Source organism: Bos indicus, chromosome 5, assembly GCF_029378745.1.
Source record: "Bos indicus isolate NIAB-ARS_2022 breed Sahiwal x Tharparkar chromosome 5, NIAB-ARS_B.indTharparkar_mat_pri_1.0, whole genome shotgun sequence".
Lineage (NCBI taxonomy): Eukaryota > Metazoa > Chordata > Mammalia > Artiodactyla > Bovidae > Bos > Bos indicus.
This window is the reverse complement of record NC_091764.1, coordinates 117,173,546-117,199,599: the sequence shown is the minus strand read 5'-3', so window position 1 is coordinate 117,199,599 and position 26,054 is coordinate 117,173,546. Positions and strand designations below refer to the sequence as shown.

Here is a 26,054-nt window from a genome sequence, read left to right as displayed (position 1 = left end):
AGCCGTCTCTGCCTCCCGCGTTCCAGGGCTCCCGCTGCCCCTGACCCTGACTGCCAGGGTGGGAGCACCCCTCCTTTGTTGTGCAGTGACTTCGGGGTACCCTTCACAGAGCGGGTGTTGAATCAAACAGCTCAGCAGCATGACCTGGGGGTTCTCCCTGGAGCCTGCAGGGGTGACCGTCGGCAGGGACACGGCTGGAGGGAAATGACACTCCTGTGGGGGGGTGAGGGCACCCCTCCTAAAGCTCCCCAGGTCCCCAGGCCCCCGGCTGTCTGATTCAGCCAGAAGTGGGCGTTGGTTCTGTTCAAAGGGGATGGTGACCAGGGACAACCCTTCTGAGCCGTTCGAAAGCATCAGCGGTCCAGTCGGGCTCTCCACGGGGGGCGGGGGTCAGGGGCCGTGTGTGATGGGGCCCCCCGTCCCCCCCAGTTCTTGCCGTCGACGTCTTCGACAAGCTGAACTTCACGGGAGCCCGCGTGCCGCGGCTCGAGCACCTCCGGGGCGAGGTCCCCAGAGACCTGGAGTCCTCGGTCTTCTTCTCAGAGGACTTCTTCAAACCAGCGGAGCGGAAAGGTAAGGCTGATGGGACGTGGGGGCTCCCCCGGGGGGCCTGCAGTGGGGGCAGGAGAGGGGGCTCAGCCTGCTGTGGCCCCCGCCCTCTGCCCTGCACCCTGCAGCCTGGCGTTTGCCGGCCCAGAGGGAAAGGCAGCCACGGGGGTGCCTTACAGAAATTGGGCTGGTTTATAACTTGGTGATGGAGTGAACACCCACACTGTGTGTGAGCCAGTCCTCCTTGTGCAGTGAAACACTGCCTCTCCACGGATGTGAAACTTTAGACTCTTCCCCGACCCCCCAAAACCCAAGCAGAGCCATCTGAGTGCAGTCCTCCAGTCCTAAGTTAGGACTTGCCACACAGCTTAAACACTGCAGATTTTCTTTAAGTATGTTTCCCAGATCTGCTCCAGCTGCTGAAAACATCTCTCCCAAATAGGGACTTGATGATTCAATGGACACTTTAAAATTTGAAACCTTTTTAGTCAATTTGTTTTGTCAGTAATATGCATATTATTTAGACATCTTAAAACCTTTAAAATTTTACACTGACGTAGGATATTGTTGTTGTTCAGTCTTGTCCAACTTTTTGCGACCCCATGGACTGCAGCACACCAGGCCTCCCTGTCCTTCACCATCTCCCGGAGCTTGCTCAAACTCATGTCCATTGAGTCAGTGATGCCATCCAACCATCTCATCGTCTGCTGTCCCCTTCTCCTCCTGCCTTCAGTCTTTCCCAGCATCAGTTTCTTTTCCAGTGAGTTGGCTCTTCCCATCAGGTGGCCAAACTATTGGAGCTTCAGCTTTAGCAACAGTCCTTCCAATGAATATATTCAGGACTGATCTCCTTTAGAATGGACTGGTTGGATCTCCTTGCAGTCCAAGGGACTCTCAGGAGTCTTCTCCACACCACAGTTCAAAAGCATCAGTTCTTCAGCGCTCAGCCTTGTTTATGGTCCTACTCTCACAGATATTTGCTGTTAATTTTTTAATGTGCTAATTTACCAATTAAACTTTGTATGTATGCATAGGAAAAAAATACAGGGTTCAGTACTAAGACCTAAGACTAAATATTAAAAAAAGTAGGATCATGGCATCCGGCCCCATTAGTTCATGGCAAACAGAAGGGGGAAAGGTGGAAGCAGTGGCAGATTTCCTCTTCTTGTCTCTAAAGTCACTGTGGACTGTGCCTGCAGCCATGAAATCAGCAGACGATTGCTTCTTGGCAGGAGAGCGATGACAAACCTAGGCAGTGTGTTGGAAAGCAGAGACGTTGCTCTGCCAACAAAGGTCCATCTAGTCAAGGCTAAGGTCTTCCCAGTGGTCAGGTACGGTTGTGGGAGCTGGACAGTAAAGAAGGCAGAACACCAAAGAATTGATGCCTTCGAACTGTGGTGCTGGAAAAGACTCCTGAGAGTCCCTTGGACAGCAAGGAGATCAAACCAGTCAATCTTAAGGGAGATCAACCCTGAATATTCCCGGAAGGACTGATGCTGAAGCTGAAGCTCCAGTATTTTGGTCACCTGATGTGAACAGCCGACTCATTGGAAAAGTCCTTGACGCTGGGAAAGATTGAGGGCAGAAGGAGAAGAGGGCATCAGAGGATGAGATGGCTGGATGGCATCACTGATGCAGAGAACATGAATTTGGGCCAACTCTAGGGACGGTGAGGGACAGGGAGGCCTGGTGTGCTGCAGTCCAGGGGGTCGCAACGAGCTGGACACGACTGGGTGACTCAACAACACCAACAACTATCTCTGGTTCCAGGCGTCCACAGGGGGCCCTGAAGCGCAGCCCCGCAGCTAAGGTGCGGTGGACAGCTGTGTGTGTGTATCTGCATATAGTTTAGTGTCTTGACCTAAACTCAGGCTCTTTCTCTGTGAGGGCGTCAGTGTCACCCTCTCTCGGGGCCTGTGGCATCGGGAGTCGACACGCACGAGGCCATTTGCTTTAGGAAACCCCATGGGAGAAGCTTGTGGTGCCTGCTCCCCTGCCCTGCTTGGGAAGCCTCAGCTGACGCCCCGGCCCCCTGCACGTGGCCTTTATTCAGTGTGGTATTTACTTAAGTTGCCAAAGTGTCAGTTGACCAGCACAGTCACCCCGTGGTAAACCCGCCGATTCTCTTTTGATAAGATCCCACCCCGGGCCTCTGTGGCCTCCCCTGGCCACTTTCCCAGACACCTGACTTGCCACGTGGCCGGGAGGCTGAGGACCGCAACCCTAAGCTCCCCCAGCCCGAGATGTGGGTGAGACACTCGTGGCTGGGCTTCCCGGGGTGCAGCCCGGCCCCCTGGCCCCCCGTGTCCTGCCGGCCGCTCGGGTGTCCCTCCTGGAAGACCCCCTTCTCCCCGCCCCATTGCCCTGGGGGCTCCAAGCCTCTGTCCACTCTCACCCCCGCCCCCTCTGGCGTCACCAAGCCCACAACCCCCTTGCTCAGACACTGACCTTCACGCCCTGCTGACGCCACAGCCAGTGTCGGCCAGCCTGCCTCACTAAGCAGCCTGAGCGTGGCTAGCCAGGGTTGTTAACTGGCCTGAGGGTGGCTAGCCATGCTGTTAACCGGCCTGAGAGTGGCTAACCAGGATTGTTAACCAGCCTGAGGGTGGCTAGTCATGCTGTTAACCGGCCTAAATGTGACTAACCAGGATTGTTAACCAGCCTGAGGGTGGCTAGTCAGGGTTGTTAACCAGCCTGAGGGTGGCTAGCCATGCTGTTAACTGGCCTGAATGTGGCTAACCAGTGTTGGTAACCATCCTGAGGGTGGCTAACCAGGGTTGTTAACCAGTCTGAGAGTGGTTAGCCGGTGCTGTTAACCAGCCTGAATGTGACTAACTAGGATTGTTAACCATCCTGAGCGTGGCTAGCCAGTATTGTTAACTGTCCTGAGGGTGGTTAGCCAGTGCTGTTAACCAGCCTGAGGGTGACTAGCCAGGGTTGTTAACTAGGCTGAGTGTGACTAACCAGGGTTGCTGACCAGGCAGAGTATGGTCAACTGGAGCTGTTAACCAGCTGCTGACGGGCACAGCCCTGAGCAGGGTCAAGAGGATGTGGAAAGTGGGTGGCTGCCTCGGGGCAGAGGGGCGTCTGCTGGAATCGGCCGGCCACCCTGAGGCTGGCCCCCCGCCTGCGGCACCCAATCACGGCAGCAGAGGGAAGACCCTCTCCCACCACCTGCCTCCCTGGAGCCCGTGCTCCGGGCGGTGTGTGCTGGCTGGAGATGCCTCCCAAGGTGACCTCTGGACGAGGCCCAGCGGGCACCCTGTGGGTTGTTGGGAATGTGGGTGGTGTGGCCATGAGCCTCCCGCAAGGGTGGCGGGGAGCTGCTTTCTGTGCATCCTAGGGGTCTCTGGGGCCCCACGTGAGTGGGGTCGACAGCGTCCCACTGGATTCTCAGGAGCACCATGCCCTCGGGTTCACCCACGCTGTGGCCCGTGCGGATGGACCACGTTCTGCCAGCCCATCATCCATGCAGGGACACCTGGGCTGCTCCACCTCGTGGCTGCCATGACTCAGGGGGCCGTGGGCGCGGTGTGCACGCCTCAGTGAAGCCCTTGCCCCCGGCTCTTCAGGGCACACCCAGAAGTGGGGCTGCAGGGTCTGGGGCGGTTCCGTGTTCGCGCTTCTGAGGAGCCGCCTAGGGTTTTCCACAGAGCCTGCATGGATTTCACGGGCTCGAGGAGAAAGCGGTCTGGTGGGATCACAGGTGTCTGGCCCCCATCCTCACTCTGTGCTTCCGTTGCAGAGGGGCCCACGGCGAGGCCGGCCGGTCGCAAGACCACCCCCCAGATGGCGCGCCCGCAGCTCAGAACCGAGATGGAGGCCCCGTCCAGGAGGCAGAAGAGACACCCCGAGGAGCCTGGGCAGTTCGCCATCGCCCTGGTCCTCATCTACCGGACCCTGGGGCAGCTGCTGCCAGAGCACTACGACCCAGATCGCCGCAGCCTCAGGTAAGGCTGACTCCAGGAGGCGGGGTGGAGGAATTTCCAGAAGGTTCCAAGGCGCCTGTAGGTCAGAATCTCGACCACTGGAACATCTGTACAAGGACACTGCACAGTGACCCCGGCTCCAGGCCAGAGACCGCTGCCCCGCGATCTGCCTTGGCAGGCGTTCTGAGCGTGCCTGGTGTTTCTGCCGGAGCGCCCCTCCCGACACACGCCCCCGGCTTGGCCGTGTCGCCCTGGCCTGCCACCAGCTGCCAATGGCCCCAGGCCCAAGTTGTTGTTCAGTCGCTCGGTCCTGTCCAACTGCGACCCCACGGACTGTAGCAGCGTAGGCTCCTCTGTCCTTCACCGTCTCCCAGAGCTCGCTCAAACTCATGTCCATCAAGTCGGTGATGCCGCCCAAGCATCTTATCCTCTGTCCTCCCTTCTCCTCCTGCCTTCAGTCTTTCCCAGCATCAGGGTCTTTCCCAGTGAGGTGGCTCTTCTCACCAAGGGCAGCTCAGTGAACACTGGCTGAAGAATCAAACGCCACCCAAGGGCTTTGAGGCCTGAGCAGAGGCAGGCACCCACGGAGGCTTGGCTCTTTTCAACCTTCGGGTCACTTTGCAGCTCTCCTGCCCGGGGCTGAGGTCCTCATGTGCGCCCCTCCCGGGGGCTGGACAAGAAGCCTCCCAGAGCCACAAGAACGGCATCTCGTTCCTTTTCCGGGACGTTCCCTGCAGGCCAGGGTTATCTGGTTCTGTTATAGGTTGTGGGGCCCGACATTTGCTCGCTCATTCCTTCTCTTCATGTTGAATTTCCAGAGTCCACCTCTGTCCCAGAGGGGCGTGTGCTCTCCTGTCTGGGGTTAAACCTTCACCAAGCCCACAGCCCTCCTCCTCCCCCAGCCCATCACACGCTCTCAAGGGCAAAGGCCCTGAGCTTGCCCGCTTGGTCTGGTCCCTCCTGAGAGACCCCCGAGCTGTGTCCTCCCGGGGCCGCAGGCGGCTTTGTCCTGGGTTCTGCTTTCTGCCTACAGGTTGCCTAACCGGCCCGTCATCAACACGCCAGTGGTGAGCACGGTGGTGTACAGCGAGGGGGCCCCGCTGCCTAGCCCCCTGGAGAGGCCCGTCCTGGTGGAGTTCGCCCTCCTGGAGACCGAGGAGCGCACCAAGCCGGTCTGCGTGTCCTGGAACCACTCCATCACGTAAGGGTGACGTCACCCCCTGCCCCCAGCGCTGTGTGTCTCTGGGGGAGCTTTGCTGAGCCGGGGTGCCTGCCCGCAGGTCCCCAACGCTCCGCTGGCAGAGCGTCCTGGTCGGGGGCATTCGTCTGTGGTCGCTTTCTCCCCTTTCAGTCCCTCCTAGGGCGTCAGAGCCCTCCATAAGCACAAGTACACACGCATGTACACGCATGCACACCTGGAAACACATGTGTGTGCACACACACCCAGTTATGACCAGGCGTGTGTGTGCATGAGTGCACGTGGACACATGCCTGGAAACACAGATGTGCACAGCGTGTACACACTTGCACAGGCACACACGGTGGTCTCTCGAGAAGCCCAGCCCTGCAGGACTCTTGCCAACAGGTGCCCCGGTCACCACCGGACAAGGCGGGGGCTCGTTCTGGACACACGGGGGTGGGAGTCAGAGACTGGGTCCAGGGTCCTCCTGCACTGACAGTGGGAAATCCCAGATGTGAGGGAGGGGTCCCCGTAGCAGACCAGAGTCCCTGACCTCAGCCGTCCCACCCTGGAGACCCACATGGCAGCTGCTGAGGCTGGCTTTACTGCTCAGAGGCCCCGCCCACAGCAGCAGCATCCGTCTGTGTCCAACCCCCGCACGCCACGCTTGCACCCGGGACAGAGCCTTGAGCTCGCTCCAGTGCAGCCCAGACCTTCCCTGACATTGTGGATCCGCTGACGGCAGGGTGTCTGCCGCGGGGGCCCTGCAGGGCCGTGGGCTGGCACTCCCGCTGGGAGGCAGGTTTGGCTCGGCACAGACCACGCATCATCCCCCTCCTTCTGGTTTTTCCAAATTCTAGTTAACGAGCAGCCAGCATAGCGCCCGGAGGGTAGCAGGCACTTGGCTTACAAAAGAGAATGAGGGGCCCCCTTTGACGAGGAGGGCGGCACTGAGGTCTGTCTGGCGCACGCTGGGCCCGGCTGTCTCTCTGGTCACTTGATTAGACCCCGGCAGTAAGCAGTGCGCTAACGATCCGCCCTCCTCTGTGCTGCACCTGCTGGCCTGACCTTCATGTTCTTGGCAAACGTGTGTGAGCCTTCACATCCCACTTCACAGATGAATAGACTAAGGATCAGAGACGTCGCTTGGCTTTCCCAGAGTAAGGAGGGCAGGGCCCTGCGGCAGCCTGTCATCTGGGGCTTCCCTTCAGTAAAACAGGGTAATAATGGGCCCCGCTTCCAGGCGGCTGCCATAAAACTGTGTGCAATCTGAAGATGAAAGTGTGAAACGGACACACCAGGTCTCTTCCTAAATCATCGAGACTCAAAAGGAGACCAAAGCACAAAGTGGCTGTTTGAACAACTGACTAATGTCTCCGACAAAGAGGCCTGTGACACCCGTTGAAGTTTTACTGCGGGATGACGCATGAGACGTGAATTTCCGAGGGTGCCCATTAGAGGCCTGGGAAGGGAAGGGAGAGGGTTCACACGGTCACCGGGGCGGCCAGCCTGCGTCCTCACAGCGGGGACAGTGGCGCCTGGCCAGGGCACGGCAAGGACGTTGCTTGGGCTCCAGCGGGGCGGGAGGGCCTCAGAGGCCCCTCCTCACCCCCTTTTCCTCTGCAGCACCAGCGGGACTGGAGGGTGGTCGGCCAAAGGCTGCGAGCTGCTGTCCCGGAACCGGACCCACGTCGCCTGCCGATGCAGCCATGCTGCCAGCTCAGCCGTGCTCATGGACGTCTCCCGGCGTGAGGTGGGCACCACCCCAGGGCCGCCCCTGCCCACCTGGCCAGTGTGTCCAGGGACCCATCCCTCTGGAAAATCAGCCTGGCCCCACGCCTACCCCTCTGCGAGCTCTGCCTCTCCTTCTAAGGGCTCTGAACAAACCGATGCCACGATTGCAAACTGTGTTCTGGGAGGACTGGCCAGACTGTGTTAGGATTCCCATAATAAAACCCCCCAGAAGGGGTTTTCACAGAGGCCACACTGTAAGTTAAAAACTGTGATGGCCACCCCGAACCTCGGGCTGAAACTCCTGGAATATACACCTCACTTCAAAGCAGGGAGCTCAGCAGCCTGTTAGGTGATGCGGTTTATGCTGCACGAGACCGGGGAGGGGGGAACAATAGAGTTATTTCCCTCCAACGCCATACACACCACCCCCGGGAAGACAGAGGAGGCTCGGTCAGGAGCCGCAGAAGCGGTGGGCAGCTGATGTTTAACCTCCAGTCTTCAGTGGCCTCCGTGGGCCTCCGATGAGGCCATGGGGCCTGGGGGCAGGGTGGGGCTGGCCGTCGGGGGCGTGTGCTGCTGTCGAGGAGCCGGCCCGGGTGCCTTGGGTACCTGACCTTGTATTCAGGCCTGTCATGTGCCCCGGGCAGCCGGCCATCGTCCCTCCCGGGACGCCCGGTCTGCAGCAGCCCAAGTGTCTGTCCCGTCCTCAGGAGGTGAGTCAGCCACAAGCTGCTGCCGACCGGGCGTCAGAGTGTCAACAGCAGAGACTGCGCCTCTGGGCGGTAGGACAGCAAGGCTCCCCTGGGCAGGGGCACTTTCCAGCGGGAAGCACTGGCCTGCGGCCTGGACAGGGTTAATTGTGAATCATCTTTGTCCACAGAGGGGCGGGTTTGGGGGTCCCCAGATGGCCAGGAAGCTGGGCAGCACCAGGAGCAGCCTCTCAGGCAAAGGAGGCAGAAGGAAGTCCTGGTAGAAGAACTTAAACGAGAGTAGGAGTCGAGGCCCCCCACGCCCGGGTGCTTCACAGCCAGAGGCATCTGAAGAGCCCCCAGCCTCGGGGAGTGGGTGCTGCCACACTTGCGGATCACTCGAGGCCCCCCAGGCCTGGCTCCTCGCTTCCCCCGGGAGCCTGGCTCACGGTTCTGTGCCCGTTCAGAGCAGTGCTTCTAGAAGTTTCCATAGAACCGGTTTGTTTGTTTCCCAAGTGCTGAACCTCCACCGGGCGCCGGACCCTAGACGGGTGTCCGTCCTATTTTGAAAAATATTTGAAAAAAAAAAAAAAATCAGAGGGGACGACTGTGGTTTCCTGCAGCTCTGAAACCTCTTGTTTTTTGCATGAGCTGAGACTCTGTTGGAAGGTCTCTCAGCTCAGAATTGGCTCCGTACCTCCTGCCAGACAGCGCAAGTTAGGCTTAAAGTTGTTTTTTTTTTTTTTTCCACTTTTTTGTCTGTTTTTACTTTGGCAAAACACACCTAACATGAACGTGGCCATCTCGGCCGAGTCTGAGCGTGCACCTGAGAGCCACGTGGCAGCCACCCTGGCTCCTGTCCACGTGATTAAGCATCAGTGTGTCTTGATTGTGCAAAAACGCCGTCAGAGCCACGGCCCTCACGCGTTCTCCTGCCCTTGGCCCACCCGCCCGCAGCACGGGGAGGTCCTGCCTCTGAAGATTGTGACCTACGCGGCCGTGTCCTTGTCGCTGGCCGCGCTGCTGGTGGCCTTCGTGCTCCTGGCGCTGGTGCGGACGCTGCGCTCCAACCTGAACGGCATCCACAAGAACCTCATCGCCGCGCTCTTCTCCTCCCAGCTGGTCTTTGTCATCGGGATCGCCCAGACCGAGAACCCGGTGAGGACCCTGCCCTCAGCCCCCTGTGGGGCCACCTGGGCACGTACGTGGACCGACCTTCTCCAGGGCTGGGGCAGGAGGGGTCTTCTCACCCGTTCTTGGGGCCGGGCAGCGTGTTTGCGGCTGTTTCCAGGGATGAGTGAGGCTGGGAGTCTGGTGGGAAGCTGGGGACCCAGGCCCTGCACGTGGGCATGTTGCTTAGCCCTCGGCAGGAATCTCCCTGCAAGGTCACCTTGGGAGCCAAGAGCTCTGTGCACATCAACTCTCACTTTTGTGATCCAGACGCTTGCAATTACATCTGAGAGTACACTCTGAGACCCCAGAGTCCTACAAGCTGTCACGTGAGCCTGAAGCCATCCCTGCTGGGCCATGTCTCCCAGCCCTGCATTTTCTGGGGAGTCATGGCCACACTCTCCGTGAAAGCACTGGTGTTCAGGACAGGCGATGCGGTGGTCCTGGGTCAGCAGGGTGACGAGAGAAGGGAGCCTGCAGAGAGAGAGAATCGTGGGGGAGAGGAGGAAGGATGAACGTCAGTGTGATCACGTTAAATACGGGGCGTCTCTCTCAAGCCACCCCAAGTCACTTGGGCTCCTGGGGCATCACATGGGTTCGTGGGGTGTTACCTAGGCTCCTGGAAGTTATGGTTAGGTGATTATACATCTGATATGATGGACCTCACAGAAAAATCCAGACCAACCTACAGACACATTATAAGAAATGATTAAAGAGTTCAGCAAGGTAGCTGCCTATTATGGGGCTAGATGTATATAATCAGCTGCATTCTTGCCCACCAGCCACAGTCTATTTAAAAGGTAACGAACAAAGGAGGGGGTGGAAACGACAGCACTTGGAGAACCTGGTCGAGACTGAAGTAGTTTGGCTTCAGGAAGGAGAGGGTAAAAGATGCTGGCTGCAGCCAGAGCGGGGGCAGGGCACAGGCTGTTCTGTAGGATGTGAGGGATCTGAGTCCCAGAGGCATGGCTGACGGGGCTGGGTCGAGGTCCCTGGGGCCTGGGGTAGGGACCTGCCCTGGAGGGGAGAAAAAGGCAAGAAGGAGGAGGGAGCGTGTGGCTTGGTCCCTGGCTGGCTGCTAGTGGCTTTTCCTTTTTCCCAAAGAGGTTTTCAGAGACCAGAGGTCACAGCCCCTCGATGGGGGTGAAGGAGGAGGCACGGGCTCTGTGCCCAAGGCTTTGCCTGCGTGCTCTGGCTCTTGGCAACCTCCCTGGGGCCCTGGGGGTGGCAGCATTCCTGCTCACAGGTGGGGAGCCCCGGGGCCGGCCAGGTTGGGTAACCCGGCCCAGGGCCGACAGTTCATCATGTCTGAGTTCAGGGTCCATCACTAAATGGTGACCCCAATGGCCCTGGGACGACATGAGGCCCACTGACCATCACATGTGCACACGTAGTGATGGCAGGAAGTTCGGAGTTTGCTCTCCTAATTCCGATCTCTCCTGTGGTGAGCAGTGGGCCCTTAGCCTTTCAGTGGGCCGTTCCAGCTGCCCCCTGCTGCTGACACAGGTGTCATTCCTCCGTCCCTCATGCAGTGAGGACTCGTGGTTGGCGCTGTGTTAAGTCTGCCCAAGACCCAGACCCTGGAAGCGCTGCAGCCTCCATCCGTGTGTCAGACGCCGACAAGGGTGGGGCGTTAGGAGTGTCAGATGCCAACCTGGCACCGCAGGGGCTGATGGGAGCGCTGCGCCGGCCCAGAGGACGGCTGAGCAGGATGGTCCCGTCACTGTCCGGTGGGAGGGGCCCGGATCTCTGGTCATCTCTGTTGGCAGGCAGCCCTGTGCCACGGACAGCCACGGCCAGGTCTACGTTTTGGTAAACGGATGGTGACAGGGAAGAGGGTGGCTAGGGCTGAGGCTGGAGGTCAGAGGGGCACCAGGATGGCATCTTCCTGGGGTGGGGGGTGGAGCCGCGGCCAGGACCGGGGCAGGGGGAGAGGGCCAGGGGTCAGGACCCTGCGGACATGGAGGGAGGGGGCGGGGGCGCGATGCCTCGAGTGTCCAGAAGGGGGCGCCACCAAGTGAGCTGGGAACAGCGGCGCATCTGGGTGAGCCTGGACACACCGGTCTTTAGGGGCTGAGGAAGAGCAGAGCTGGGCATGAGGGACCAGCCCTCACTGCAGGAGGAAGCGTGTCTGTGAGCGTGGTGGCCCGGAGAGCATGCAGTGTTAGGAAAAAGGCACAGCCTTACTGGCTTGCTGGCCCGGGGGCCCTTGCAGGTTAGCGCTCTCCCTTCTCTGACCCTCCGGAGGAGGGTGTTAGGGAGAGAGGCAGGGCGTCCAAGCAGACGACCTTGAGAGGGCTCCATGATGACCTTGGCGGTTCGCCAGGCCTGGCACAGAGGACGGGCCCGTATTTGTCAGGCTCCCAGGGCAGGTGGGGGCGCTGGACTGGCTGAGCTGCCCCTCTGCACCTGCCGGGCTCAGCACCCCTCTCCCTGCCTGCGAGTCCCTATCCCTGCGCCAGCCGGGGGCGGGGGGAGGGGGGCTGCGTGACTTAGGGCAAAACCCCTCAAGGGTGTCTTTGAGTGGTCTGAACAGAGGGACGGAGAGCTGGGGACGGGCCACTCCTCGCAACCAAACCCAGCGTGAGAAACGCTCAGGGGCTGTTGCTGGCTTCAAGCTCTGACTCACCGGCCTCTGGAAGGGGAGCTGAACGGTCTCCACGCGCTGGTGAGCACGAATAAGAGGAATGCCGTGCGCGTAATTCTGGGGCTTGGCGCCGCGCCTGGCTTTGATGGGTTTTCTGTAAACTGAAGTCCCCTCTCCAGGCGAGGTTTTCATCTCCCGGATCACTGGCAGGTTGAAATGATTTATTGTGCATTAGTGTTTGTCTTTGTTCTGTTTCTGGAAAAGGTAGTGCCTTTGGTGCAGAAGCCCCTGAATGTATGGTCCCATTACATTTTAAAACATCGGCTTCTGGCACATGGGGACTTTTCCCCCCCAAAGGTGGTTTTGTGGGTTTACTTTTCATGTGATATAAGGCAGCACACCAGTCTCTTCCCTCTTCTTCATTCTGCTGAGCCAACCATGGGTCAAAGGTGGCTCAGTGGTAAAGAATTCTCCTGCCAATGCTGGAGACGCAAGTTTCAATCCCTGGGTCAAGAAGATCCCCTGGAGAAGGAAATGGCAACCCACGCCAGTACTCTTGCCTGGAGAATCCCATGGACAGAGGAGCCGGGTGGGCTTCAGTCCACGGGGTCACAAAGAGTCGGACATGACACACACATGAGCCAGCTGTGCTTTGCACAGCGGGGCTGGGGGTTGGTATGGGGCGGACCCAGCCTCAGTCTCACCCTTTGCGGCCAGGCTGACCGCTCTGCCCATCCCTAAAGGTGGACTCCCCCATTTCCCGTGCAGCGTTGGAGGCACAGGGTGTGTCTCCAGCCATCACCTAAGGTTCTGTTTTTGCTTCTGCTTGGGTTCTCGCTTTGTGCTGCATTTGACAGATGTTAATCTTAAAAAGGGTCCCTCCCACATGTCCGGGGTTCTGTTCCTGGAGAGAACACCAGGTGGACTCAATGGCAGGTGGCACTGGTGTTTCCAACAAGCCTGGGGCCTGGGGACCCCTCACGAGGAGGCTGCCCGGGACTGAGCAGAGAGGCCTCAGCGTGCATCAAGTGGTGGCCCTCGGTCTCCAACTCGGTGTCTGTTGGGGCGGAAGTGTCTCTTTGGCACAGACGGTGAGACCCGGGGAGGTCGGGCTGGCCAGATAGCAGTGAGGATTGGACAGGATGTCTCAAGGGGTGTGGCTCCGCGGGGGCGTGGCTCTGCGAGGGCGTGGCCCAGCTAGGTGTGGCTCTACGGGGGCGTGGCTCCGCGGTGGGGTGTGGTACCCTCGGGGGCGTGGCTCCGAGGGGCGTGGCTCTACAGAGGGTGTGGCTCCACAGGGGTCTGTGGTACCCCGCAGGGGTGACCAGGGACTTTCTCCTCCTCCCCCCCATCTGTCCTTCCTCTGCTCTCCTGCCAGTCCAGCCTCCTGGGACCTGGAGGGAAGCCTGCCCAGCCGCTGGGCCTTGGGTTCCCGGACCGGGCAGCCAGCCTCCCCCCAGCAGGACGGGTGAGGCTGCTCTGGGCCAAGGCAGAGGTCTTGAAGTTCCGTCCCTGGGCACCTGGCCTCAGGCTGGACGCCCCGATCCCACAGTGTCCCCAGTCCCGCCCCCCCAACACTATCTTCCTCCTGTTCTCGCCCCACCTTCGGTGTCCAGGGACTCGGGCTGGTTGCCAAGGCCCCCAGAGGCCGGAAAGCTGAGCCTCGACTATGGAGGTTGACTTTCTCTTCCCGACACTCGGCCCCACCAGCCGGGGACAGAAACATGACAAACGCTGCCCACCCTGCTTTCTTCCGTGGGAGGCAGAGGCCCCGATAAATCAGCACAGGCACGGTGATTTTTTTCTTATTTGATGGCGTGGTCACAGGGCTGAGGCTCCATCTCACCGGCCGCAGCTGGACTGCGGAGACCTGCAGCAGAGCCCGAGTGGTGGATGAAGGCCACGCTCACCATCGGGGCCACAGCCTGAGCTGTCTCCATGATACGTATTTTTTAGTGTTAAATGAAATGGCAACATTAAAACATTTGGAGCCATGAGGTGAAAATACAGATTTCTAGCTTCTAAATCTCTCGAGGCTGAGTGCACCCATCACCCCGGGTTAGGCTCACTCGTGGCGCTGACCTCGGCTGGGGGACGGGTGTCCTGGGGCCCCAGGCACCTACTCCCTGTGCTCTGTTCCGCGTGGGGAGCCTGAGACGCTGGCACTTGGCGCTCAGCTGCACTTGGGTCAATCAGGGAAAACGACTGAGCTGCTTTCCTTTCTCAGACCTGCGTGCCCTCTTGTTTGCAGCGTGCCGGATTTGGTCCCTCCCCAGGACCCCACCCCAGCCCCTCTCGGCCCCATGCGGTCTGGTCCTCACCCCACCGCCACTCCCTCCAGCCCGCCCCGCCCCCAGGCGCCCCCACCCCCGTCCCAAGCCGCGTCAGCCCACCGTGCAGGGGGAGGGCCGCACTCAGCCGCTGCCTCTCCCGCAGTTCCTGTGCACGGTGATCGCCATCCTCCTGCACTACGTCTACATGAGCACCTTCGCCTGGACCTTCGTGGAAAGCCTGCACGTCTACCGCATGCTGACCGAGGTGCGCAACATCGACGCGGGGCCCATGCGCTTCTACTACGTGGTGGGCTGGGGCATCCCGGCCATCGTCACAGGTGAGCATGCGCAGAGCGGCCACGCCCGGCCAGGGACCCGCGGGACATCGCAGGAACCCACGTCAGTGCCCCCAGGTGCTGGCAGGGGAGCTCTCTGGCCTCGTCCTGGGCACCTAGCACCCACATCTGCTCACAGGAGTGTGATCACTCAGTGTCCCTGTCAGGTGTGAGCACACTGAGGGCTGGGTTCAGGCCATTCAGGGTTCTTTCTGGCACCTAACAGACAAAAACTCCCACGTCTGCCGCTTTGTGGACAGATGGGTGAGTGGATGGATGGTGAACGACGGACAGATGGGTGGGTGGATGGATGGTGAATGACGGACAGATGGGTGGGTGGACAGGTTGGTGAGTGGATGGATGGATGGGTGGATGGATGGGTGGGTAGGATGGATGGATGGATGGATGGATGGATGGATGGATGGATAGGTAGATGAGTGGTTGGATCAGTGGGTGGAGAGATGAGTGGATGGATGGATGAATGGTTAGGATGGATGGATGGATGGGTAGATGAGTGGTTGGATCAGTGGGCGGGTGGATGGAAGAAGGAGTTAATGAACGAACAGAGCAGTGGCACTTGCTCAGCACACTTTTCTCTAAACATCAGGAAGTCAAAGTTTGCTTCCTGTGGGGAAAGATCCCCACTGGTATCACAACAGGTGAGCGGCACCCTCTCTCCTCTCAGCACCTGGGTTCTAGGGATCCAGACAGGGAGTCTGAGGCTGGGGCAGTGGGAGAAGGGGCAGTTGCTGCCCCGGGCCTCTGTCCGGCAGCCACCCTGGGGTCAGAGCCAGGGCCAGTCATCGTGCCCCCTGGTTGCCACGGCAGCATCTCCAACTGCTCTGCTCTGCTCTCTCCTGCCCTGCTCCTGCCCGGACAGTCTGGGCAATGGGCTCTCCTGTTGTGAGCCCTCTCCCTGGGCTCCCAGGGACCCTGAGTGACCACTGTCACCTCTGTCCAGGGCTGCTGGGGGGGGCAGTGGGGCCTCCTGTGCTGGCAGCCACCCCTCTTGACCCAGAGAGTGACCCTGGCAGACACACCATGCTGCATGTCTCTGGTCAGCTCAGGAGAAAGGTGCTGAGTCAGGTGGTCTCTGAGCCCCAAAGACTGGGAAGAACAAGGGCTCAGAGCGGCTGGTTTCAGGGGCCCCCACTGCCCATCTACTGAAACCCTGAAGCCAAGACCTGGTCCTGCTTGGACACTCAGGACACTCACCTCATCTTGAATTTCATCTCCAATCTGCTCAGAGCCTCAATTATTACTTGTTTTTTTTTTTTAATTAGCAAATTAACCTCAGAGACCAGAATGTCAGATTTTATTTACATTAAATTCTATGAAGAGGAGTGAAGAAGTCAGGTCGGAATTATTTGCCAATTTGCTTATTTTACAAAGCGAAGAGTTAAAGTTTGCCATCTGGTTTTCCAGGCTTCCCTGGTGGCTCAGACAGTAAAGAATCTGCCCGCAATGCAGAAGACCAGGTTCAATCCCTAAGTTGAGAAGATACCCTGGAGGAGGGCATGGCACCCCACTGCAGTACTCTTGCCTGGAGAATCCCATGGACAGAGGAGCCTGGCGGGCTACAGTCCATGGGGTCGCAAAGAGTTAGACACAGCTGAGTGACTCACACTTTTCTGTGCCCCCAGTAAACTTAGAGTGTGGCTTCTGGTCTGTAATGTACCCCGTGGCCGGTCATGCGTGGCCTGGGGCCGTAGTAGTATTTGTGATGGGAATGGAGTTCACTGCGTGCACAGATGTCCCACCTGTAGATGAGCCCCAGTCCGATGGGCAGCCCCAGGGCCACGCTCAGGAGCCGATGTCCTGGCCAGCGTGGGCTGAGGTTTAAGCACAGGTGTTCCCACTTCAGGGCTTCTGAGACAAAGTATCACACACTGAGGGGCTTAAAAGACAAACAGAAGCTTCTTCTCTCACAGGCCTGGAGGCCAGAGTACAGATCAAGGGGTAGGCAGGATGCTCTCTTTCGGAGGCCCTGGGAGTAGTCTGCCCCTCTGGTCCCCTGGCTGCGGCAGCCTGGCCTTGTGGCTGCGTCCCTCCCGTCTCTCCTCCCCCATGTCTGTGTCCAGACCTCCATCTCCTTCTGAGAACACCAGTCATTGGGTGGAGCTGCTGCTGCTGCAAAGTCGCTTCAGTCGTGTCCGACTCTGTGCAACCCCATAGACGGCAGCCCACCAGGCTCTGCTGCCCCTGGGATTCTCCAGGCAGGAACACTGGAGTGGGTTGGCATTTCCTTCTCCAATGCATGAAAGTGAAAAGTGAAAGTGAAGTCGCTCAGTCGTGTCCGACTCTTCGTGACCCCGTGGACTGCAGCCTACCAGGCTCCTCCGTCCATGGGATATTCCAGGCAAAAGTACTGGAGTGGGTTGCCACTGCCTTCTCCAAGGGCCCACCCTAAATCCAGGATGACCTCATCTTAGATCTCCAGCACACTTCCATCTGCCAAGACTGTATTTCTACATAAGGCCACATTCAGAGATTCAGGAACACCATTCAGGCTGCTCCAAGGCAGCCACGTGGGAGTTCACGGGGCTGAGGCCACGCCGAGCCCCTACTGGGACACTTGGGACCTTCGTAGGAGAAACTCGAGCCCCCACAAAGGGCTTCTGTGCCGGCGGACTCGAGCTGGGTCCACGTGGTCACTCCAAGTGGGGCCGTCCTCACCTGCGAGCCGGAGGCGCCGAGCCCCGGCTAACATCACGGGCGCTGTTGGCCCCAGGCTGGCCCAAGGTGTGCTGCGAAGGAGCCAGCAGGAGGCCGTCCTGCACAGGCAGCCTGTCCCTCCGAGGACGAGGACTGCCCACGGGGAGAGAGGCTGCTCTCAGTGCCCTTTTGCCTCACACCCTCTCCCGGTAGACCCCGATCTGGGCAGGGGCACCACCAGTGCAGAAACGCTGCTCCTCTAAGGAGGCGCTGGAGTCTCAGTTCAGACCGTTCATGTTTCTAACTCGCTTTAAGAACAGTTTTGGGTGCTTTCCTTTTTTTAACGCCTAAGCCTCTTGCCAAAGAACTTAAGGTGGTTCCCGGGACCTCGGCTGGAACGAGGCATGGTTCCGGCCACACTCCGGCCCACGTGGACCCCGCTCCAGCCCGGCCCAGCCTCGGGTCAGTCCCCGGCCAGCCGTGCTCCCATCATGTCTCCCACGTGCTGGGCCCTGAGGACACACGCCCCCAGCCCCGCAGCCTGGTTCCTCTGAGCCTTCCAGGGCGGAGGGTCCTGCCTGGGGGGCTGGGGACACCCCAGGTGTGGGCCACCCCTCATCGGGACGGCCCTCACTCGTCCCCTGCCTGTTGTCCAGGACTTGCGGTGGGCCTGGACCCGCAGGGCTACGGAAACCCGGACTTCTGCTGGCTGTCCCTTCGAGACACCTTGATCTGGAGCTTCGCGGGGCCCATCGGGACCGTGATAGTTGTGAGTGCTCAGAACCCCTGATCCTCAGAGGTGTGGGAGGCTGGGTGCCCCTCGCGTGAGTTGAGTGGTGTTGAGAGCCCATGGGTTACCGGCTCCACTGGCCATCTGGACGGGACTGGAGGGGCTGACCTCCCGGTGATGCAGCTGCGTCCTCAGACCCGTGGATTCCAGGCTTTGGTCCACATCCACATTCACTCAGACCACTCAGCGTCCGCCCCCAGCAGGCTCCTGGGCCCTGAGGGCTCATCTCAGGGGCACACCCCCCCGAGATGAGGGCTGAAGACCCTCAGAAGCCTTTGGGTTGTGAAGGTGTGTTGTGACAGTACCGTGAGGCTGCCACCTGACTTTGGGATTTTCTGTTGTTTTTTTTTCAGGTCAACACAGTCATTTTTGTCCTGTCTGCAAAGGTTTCCTGCCAGAGGAAGCGCCATTATTATGAAAGAAAACGGGTCGTGTAAGTTGGTGCTATACCCAGGCAGTGGGCGGGACTGGACCCAGCCCCTTCTGAGACCCCTGCCGGGCAGAGCCTGTAAACGTGCCCGTCACCCAGCGGGTCAGCTGCTGGCTTTTCCGGGCCAGGTCAGGGGGTCACAGCAGTGGGGCTCGGCGGGCTGCAGTGGGGAGCGGGCGGCTGAGTGTGGCCGTGTCTGGGCTGAGCCCGGCGGGCCTGGGGAGGGGGGCCAGGATGGCAGCCTGGACCAGGGAGGGGTGCACTGGACCCCAGAGGTTTTCGGGGTGCAGGACACACGGGGCTTGGTGGCAGAGTCCCCGAAGGGAGACGGGTGAGCGGTGACGCCCGGGTGGGGGCGGGGGGGACAGTGACAGCAGATGGGGGAGGTGCCTGGAGTGGGGGCGGGGTGGGACATTCCAGGCCGTGGTGATGATGGTGATGTTGGTGCCGCAGGAGGGGAGGTACTCGCCCAGCGAGAGGAGAGGATGTGCAGCACAGCGAGAGTGGGGGCCCCGCAGAGAGGGTGCCTCCAGCGTTTGGGGGCTGGACCAGGGCGGGGGACCTACAGAACAGCCTTGGGGAGGCAGGGCAGCAGCTGAGAGCACAGCGTGGGGCCCAGGAGCCACGAAATGGTCAGAGCAGGGGTGACCACTGGGCCAGGCGACCCAAGCTGGGGCCAGGAACGGGATGGTGTGTGAGGAGGAGCTTCGAGGCAACAGGAGGCTCCTGTCCACACACCCCCGGAAGAGCAGAGTCTGAAATGGCTGTGGAGGGGTGGAGACCCCGGGCAGGGGACACAGGGCAGCCTGGTCATCGGCTCCACCACCCTCCACCTCCTCCACTACGCACATGCACCTTTCCAAGTACTTAACTCACCTTAATGCACATGGTCCCGCCACCCCAACGACCCCATGAGGGGTGCACATCGCCAGCCCCCTGACAGCTGGGGAGATGGAGGCAGGGAGCGGGGAGCCCTAGCAAGTAGCCTGCACGGGGAGCCTGACACCCCTCTTCTTGCCCCTCACCTCCTCCGGGTCCACGGAAACTCCCAGGCCTGTGCACCAGGCTCTCCACGTCACTGTGGACACGGCCCGTCCCCTATCTTGGCCCCCAGCTTCTTGATTACCTCATTTCAGTTCAGTTGCTCAGTTGTGTCTGATTCTTTGCAATCCCATGGACCACAGCATTCCAGGCCTCCCTGTCCATCACCAACTCTCGGAGTTTACCCAAACTCATGTGCATCGAGTCAGTGATGCCGTCCAACCGTCTCATCCTCTGTCGTCCCCTTCTCCTCCCGCCTTCAGTCTTTCCCAGCATCAGGGCATTTTCCAGTGAAAAGACCTTCCCCTTTGCTGGTTAAGTCCTCGCCTGCGTTTCACCTCCCCGCTAAGCTCCACCTGCCTTTTCCCCTGTGAGCCCCGTGGTAGATGCTTGGAGAGGTGGTGGGAAGGAACGGGGTGGGGGGGCGGGTGATGGCGGAGGGGCGGGGCATGCCCGACACTCAGCCGTTGCCCCGCCCCCAGCGCCCTCCTGAGGACCGCCTTTCTGCTGCTGCTGCTCATCAGCGCCACCTGGCTGCTGGGGCTGCTGGCTGTGAACGGAGACGCGCTCGCCTTCCACTACCTCTTCGCCGTCTTCAGCTGCTTACAGGTGGGCGGCCGGGGAGTGACCCTGCGGGGCCGGCCCTGGGGCGGTCAGGGCTCACCCGTGCTGCTTCCTGCCCCCCGGGGAGACCCTTGACCTGCCATCCAGACTGCGTCCTGGCTCTCCGGACACACGGGACCACGCCGCGGCTGTCTGGCCGGTGTCACCGCGGTGTGTGCGGGGCTACGGAAACGCCTCGTCGTGGTCCTGCCGCCAAAGACGAGCCTGCTGCTGCAAACGCAGCTCTGCTCGCAGCCCCCCGCCCCAGGGACCCCGGTCCACGGCCCGCTGTGTCTGTCAGGACACAGTGGTCTGCTCAGCTGGAACAGGCTTCACGCTGTCCCAGCCAGCGGGGTGTAGACCCCGCTGTGTCCTGAGAGTGCTGACCATTTACAGCCCACATCGAGGGCTTCCCCAGACCCTGACTGATGATGCGACATTGGGGGCCCAGATGCCCCGAGGGCTGGGGCCCAGGAGGGGATGGTCCTCCAGGCACCTGGCGGCAGGCTGCTTGCCCTTACCAGGCCCCTCCTGGAGAAATCGGAAGCGCCCAGGGCAGGGCAGGGCGGCCAGGTGTGGGCCCTGCTGGGCTCCGCGCGGTCTCTGGGCAGGCAGGCACGCGGGGGTGGCCGCAGCCGGGTGTCTCCCCGCGAGGCCGAGCCGCGCTGACCCCGCCCCGCCCCGCAGGGCCTGGCGGTGCTCCTGCTGCACTGCGTGTTCAACAGGGAGGTCCGGAAGCACCTGAGAGGCGTGCTCGCTGGGAAGAAGCCGTACGCCGACGACTCGGCCACCACGAGGGCCACCCTGCTGACGGTAGGGGGCGCCCGCGGGCCCCGGGGTAGGGTGGGCCAGGCTTGAGGGGACGCAGATCAGATGCAGCTCCTTGGTCTCGCCTCCCCCACCACTTGGACGTCACAGGCCTGAACCGGAGCACAGCCGCCTTCCCTGCAGCCTGGGAGGAGTGGGCTGACAGGGCCGGTGTCTGTCCCGCCGCGGCCCTTGGTCCCCTGAGGCCGAGGCCAGCGGGGGTCCCGACCAGGGGCGGAGAGGCTGCTGTGCCCAGCGCCCGGCGGGTGCAGGCAGGCTGCTGCGTGGAGCCCTGCAGAGGGGACCCAGCCGTCCCCCACGGCCCGGTGGCCTCCGCTCGTCCGCTCACCAGCCCCCCGCCCCGCAGCGCTCCCTCAACTGCAACAACACGTACGGCGAGGAGCCCGATGTGTTCCGCACGGCCCTGGGCGAGTCCACGGCCTCGCTGGACAGCACCGTCAGGTCAGGCCGCACTGGGCCCTGCTGTGGCCGCGGGGCGGGGTGGCGGGGACAGCTCCCAGAGCAAACGCCAGCTTTGTCACCTCCACCCCGTCATGTGTCCCGTTGGTTGGGCCCGGCAGGGCCACCCTAGCACACACATGGGGCACTGGGTGAGGGCAAGGCTGGGTGGCCAGTCACGTGTCCCCCCTCCCCGCGCAGGGGCGCTGAGCCCACCCTCTCCCCTCTCCAGGGACGAAGGGGGCCAGAAACTCAGCGTGTCCTCAGGGCCAGCGCGGGGCGGCCACGGGGAGCCGGACGCATCCTTTGTCCCCAGGAGCGCCAAGAAGCCCCATGGTATGTGTCCCATGGTGGGTGGTCTCCCTTTCCGGGGGCCGGCTGCCCTGAGGCCCCCACCTCTGGCCTGGACCCAGGTGGCTTCACTCAGCCCTTGACAGGAAGCCCCCCACCTGCCCCCTCCCCAGGCCATGACTCGGACTCGGACAGCGAGCTCTCCCTAGATGAGCAGAGCAGCTCCTACGCCTCCTCGCGCTCATCTGACAGCGAGGACGACGGGGGCGAGGCTGAGGACAAATGGGACCCGGCCCAGGGCCCCGTGCACAGCACCCCCAAAGGTGAGCGAGCCCCAGGCCACGGCGCAGATCCCAGGCTTGGCCGCCCGGCCCTAGGGCAGAGCTGTGGCGGCGGCAAACACAGACCCCTGCTCGCCGTCTGGGCAGCACAAGCAGGCCTGCTATGGGACCCCCCCTAGCGAGGATTCCGTGAAGCCGACCCCGCCGCTCAGGGAATCGAGGCTCCCGGGGCTGGGGGTGCAGGGTGCTTGCAGCCGGGGACCCCGCATTGGGACCAGCCCTCCCTGGGTCTTGATGTCCCCCCTGGGCTTGCGGGTGGGGGGCTGGGGGTCAGCGCCCCTCTGGACAGGCTCTGCTGAGCAGGAGCGGGAGGTGGTGGGGCTCATGAGCTGAGCTGGCGGCCACACGTTGAGGGTGTGTCTTGCGCATCAGTGGACGCCGTGGGTAACCATGTCCCAGCCGGCTGGCCCGACGAGAGCCTGGCTGGGAGCGACAGCGAGGAGCCAGGAGAGCTGCCCCGCCTGAAGGTGGAGACCAAGGTCAGCGTGGAGCTGCACCTGGACGAGCAGGGCAACCACTGCAGCGAGCGCCTCCCAGCCCGGGACAGTGGGGGCCCCAGGCCCGCGGCCGTGCCGCCCAGCCAGCCCCCTGAGCAGAGAAAAGGTGCCAAGGGCCTGGGCTCCCCTAAACGGGGGGCTGGGGAGTCCCTGCTCCTGGGGGAGAGGGCCCCGGGGACGGGGTGCTAGAGAGGGACCACCCCTCCCCTGCAGGACACAGGGGAGCCCTGAGGTGGGGAGACCAGCGGCCGTGCCTGCAGCCCCGTGTGACTATCCCTCCCCCAGTCCCCCCACGTCCCCAGCATCCGGCAGGGCCAGCCTGGCTGTGACCTCTTCCATCTCCCCCAACCCCGGACCCAGGCATCCTGAAAAACAAAGTCACCTATCCGCCACCGCTGACCGAAAAGACACTGAAGTCGCGGCTGCGGGAGAAGCTGGCCGAGTGCGAGCAGAGCCCGGCATCTTCACGCTCGTCCTCCGTGGGTTCCAGCGACGGGCTCCGCGCCCCTGACAGTGCCATCACCGTCAAGACGCCGTGCCGGGAGCCTGGCCGGGAGCACCTCAACGGGGTGGCCATGAACATGAACGTGCGGGCCGGCAGCGCCCAGGCCCATGGCTCCGGCTCCGAGTGAGTAGCCTGGGCCTTGGGAGGGGCGGCGGGGGCCCCTGGCCAGCCTCCCCTCTGCTCCGCATCTGGAGGGCGGACGCCAGGTCCAGGGGCCCATGGCCAGGGTCTGAGCACAGGGGTGCCCAGGATGAGGCCTGGGGGCCGTGGAGGGGCTTCCACCCAGGAGAGGAGCTCTGCAGGGGTCAGGAGGAACCAGCCGGAGGTGGGCCAGACCCCCATCCTGGGGGCCGAGTCAGCCACAGCCGAGTCCTGTCCAGCCCTGAGTCCTGTCCAGCCCTGACATTCTAGGATGTGAGAGCATGTGGGACTAAGCATTGTCTCCTCAGCCCGGGGTCATTACTGACCCATTTCGTGGCTGAGGAGACTGAGGCTGGGGGTGGGGGGACACCCGGCCACAGAGGCATGGAAGTGGGCTCCAGCTCCGAACCGGTCTGCTCATCTCACCAGATGGCCCAGGGAGGTGGGAAGACTGGGCCTGGGTCTTCTAGTACATTAACAGAACGGCCTTCCTAAGCCCAGAGCAGGAGTCTGGTTGTCAGTGGCGCTCCGTGGGCCTCTGTGGAGGACACTCAGATGGGCCTGGGTCTGTGGCCCTGTGGGCGGGGTGCAGTTTCGACCTGCCCCCTCCCCTGCCTGCGAGTGTCACTGCCCACACGTGAGTTTGCCCTCCGTGGAGCCTCCGGGCGTCCCCTATCCCCAAGTGGGGGCTCTACCCCCGCCCGACCTCAGACCCAGCCCCGCTGCTGGCTTCACGGGTGGCAGGGCCGTCCTCGCTGACCCTCTGCCTGCCTGCCGGCTTCTTCCCACGCGCAGAGGCAGTAACGAAACTTCAATTTGAACCATCAGGAAACCGTGAGACAAGCCCGCCACCTCCACCAGGCCTTGGTGCCGTGTGGTCGCGCTCCTGGATCTCGGAGCCCCAGGGGCCCCCGCGTGGTCAGCGGAGCAGGCCCTGAGGGCAGGGGTCCCTGCAGGGGCAGCCCCACAGCTGGCGTGACTGAAGGTCCAGACGCAAAGCCCTGAGTGGCCTGGAGGCTCCAGGCCCCTCAGGCCCCGTGACAAGTGCCAGAGGCCATGGGGGGGCTCGGACTCCCAGACGGGCACGGCTCAATCCTCAGACTGCAGACAGAGCCCAGACTGTGTGCTGGCCTGGCCGGGACTGGGCCCAGCAGGAGAGCCGCCTAGAGACAAGCCGCCAGGCCGGCTGGCCAGGACTCAGGGCCCCAGGCCAGCAGCTAGCCCCGCAGCCGTCTGCAAAGCCAGCCTGTGCCTTAAGGCAAACCCTTTCCTTTGTCGCAAAGGTGTAGATACTTTTGTATATTTGTATGGAACTTTGAAAAGGCGAAAACCTCTGTATATTTTGCATCTGTACTGACTCTACCCTGGGAGATCCGTGGCGGTGATCGCAGACTCCAGCCTGGAGTCTGGCATGCAACCAGCAGTAGGTATCCCAGGAAAGCAGAGATGGGACGTGTGTAGGGTGTGAGCTGGACAGGGGTTCCCGTGCTGCTTCCAGCCAGGAGCCTGGAGCCCGTGGGCGTCACACGGGGCCGCCCCGGATGAATTTGAGCTGCTTGCCCTCAGCTCCCACCTGCTTGGATGTGGGTATCGCTCCAAGACAGGACCGGGACCGGGCAGGACTCAGGAGCCCTTCTGAGCGTGGACGCGGGTGCACACGGCTGAGACGGGCCCGCCGGCCAGCCCCCTCAGCCCCGCGGGCCTCCCTGGCCCCCTTCCCAGCCGGGGCTGCTGCAGGTGGGGCGCTCCTCTGTCTGCTCCTGTTCTCGGCGGGACTGCGAGTGTTCACACGTCCCCGATTTGGGCGGAGGGATGAGGTCTTCCAGAATGTCACATTCCTTCCTGCCAGTTTTCCAGCTCTTTGAGGCTCCGAGGATCTCCAGGCAGGCGGGGGTCTCACCCCCAGAGTCTGACCAATTACTTCACTTTGCTTCGAATGGCCAATTGTGCGGAGGGACAAAGCCACAGCCACACTGCTCAATGGTTACCGGGCTGCTTTTGGGAAACTCACACCGGGGACCTGCTGGGACTGCCCCTCTGCGGGCAGTTGGTGCGGCGTGGCCCGAGGGGCTGTGGAACGGGGCCCAGAATCATTCAGACGCGTCTCATTTCAGTGTTTCTTTTGTTCTCTAATCGGTGCCCAAATAAACGATCTGCCCAGCTGCTTCCAAATATGAGAAGCCGTAAACTATGAGGAGAATCGAGTAAAACGCAAAGATGTCCGTCTACTGTGTTGTTCTGATGGAAATGCGAGTGTTGTTCGTGGTGTAAAGGAAAGCTTATCTGATACTGGTCTAAGACCACAAGTGAAAATGAAATGAGATCCCAGAGCCCTCACAGCAAAATGAACTATAAATGTGCCTTAGCAGGGGAGTGGCCTTTTCAAGATGCACAATAGTAACAGTACCTTCGAATGTTTACCATGGAGGAAGCATTTTCTAAGCAAAAAAGAAAGTGGAAATATTTTTGAATCTTTGAACACTCCATTTTCATATTATCCCATATTCTTCCACAACTGGATTTTGTCCCTTGAGATGTATTTAGTTTTTAATTTGATCAGAACTGTTACCAAAAGAGAAAAAAAATGTCAGTTTTATTAAGACAGGAAAAATGTAAACCTATTTTTGTGATTTAAAGACTTTATGAGAAATACTAGACACTGGAGGGTTTTTTTTTTTTTTAACAAATGTGTATTTATTAATGTTCAGAACACTGGAATTGCAACACAAATGAGGAAAGAGTCTACAATAAATTAAGATGTTTTTGAATTTGTACTTCTGCTCTGCTTTCGCCCCATCCCTACTTCTGCACCCCTGTTCCCTCCCTGTTCTGAGGCAGCCCTGGAGAAGGGACCACGAACAGGACGAACAGGACGCTGAGAAGCCTGGGGGGGCAGGAGCCATTCTAGAACTTTCTGTATGTTCTTCTGCTCATCCAGACTCTTGCACCTCACACTTCAAAATCTTCCCGCCCCAGTCTCTCTTTCCAGCCCCGCAGGGACTCCAGTGAACACGAACGGTTCCTGTGGCTTTGTTCATTTGTGTTCAT

General features: G+C 60.9%; 1 protein-coding gene across 2 annotated transcripts in view; it reads left to right on the top strand.

Annotated features, from left to right (window-relative positions):
* Positions 1-25,774, top strand: part of CELSR1 (cadherin EGF LAG seven-pass G-type receptor 1) — a 145,957-nt gene extending 120,183 nt beyond the window's left edge. Inside the window, exons 20-35 of one of the 2 annotated variants that reach the window (XM_070790585.1) lie at positions 430-573; positions 4,295-4,499; positions 5,512-5,679; positions 7,285-7,411; positions 9,039-9,239; positions 14,275-14,449; positions 17,758-17,870; positions 18,245-18,324; positions 19,845-19,971; positions 20,653-20,778; positions 21,140-21,234; positions 21,464-21,567; positions 21,696-21,845; positions 22,236-22,466; positions 22,721-22,988; positions 23,835-25,774. In XM_070790585.1, coding sequence (XP_070646686.1) covers positions 430-573; positions 4,295-4,499; positions 5,512-5,679; positions 7,285-7,411; positions 9,039-9,239; positions 14,275-14,449; positions 17,758-17,870; positions 18,245-18,324; positions 19,845-19,971; positions 20,653-20,778; positions 21,140-21,234; positions 21,464-21,567; positions 21,696-21,845; positions 22,236-22,466; positions 22,721-22,988; positions 23,835-23,844 — 2,324 coding nt within the window. In that variant the 3' untranslated portion in view covers positions 23,845-25,774. Of the gene's footprint in view, positions 1-429; positions 574-4,294; positions 4,500-5,511; positions 5,680-7,284; positions 7,412-9,038; positions 9,240-14,274; positions 14,450-17,757; positions 17,871-18,244; positions 18,325-19,844; positions 19,972-20,652; positions 20,779-21,139; positions 21,235-21,463; positions 21,568-21,695; positions 21,846-22,235; positions 22,467-22,720; positions 22,989-23,801 lie in introns of both variants that reach the window. The other variant, XM_019959994.2, reaches the window with a different exon arrangement.
* The last annotated feature ends 280 nt before the right edge of the window (positions 25,775-26,054 follow it).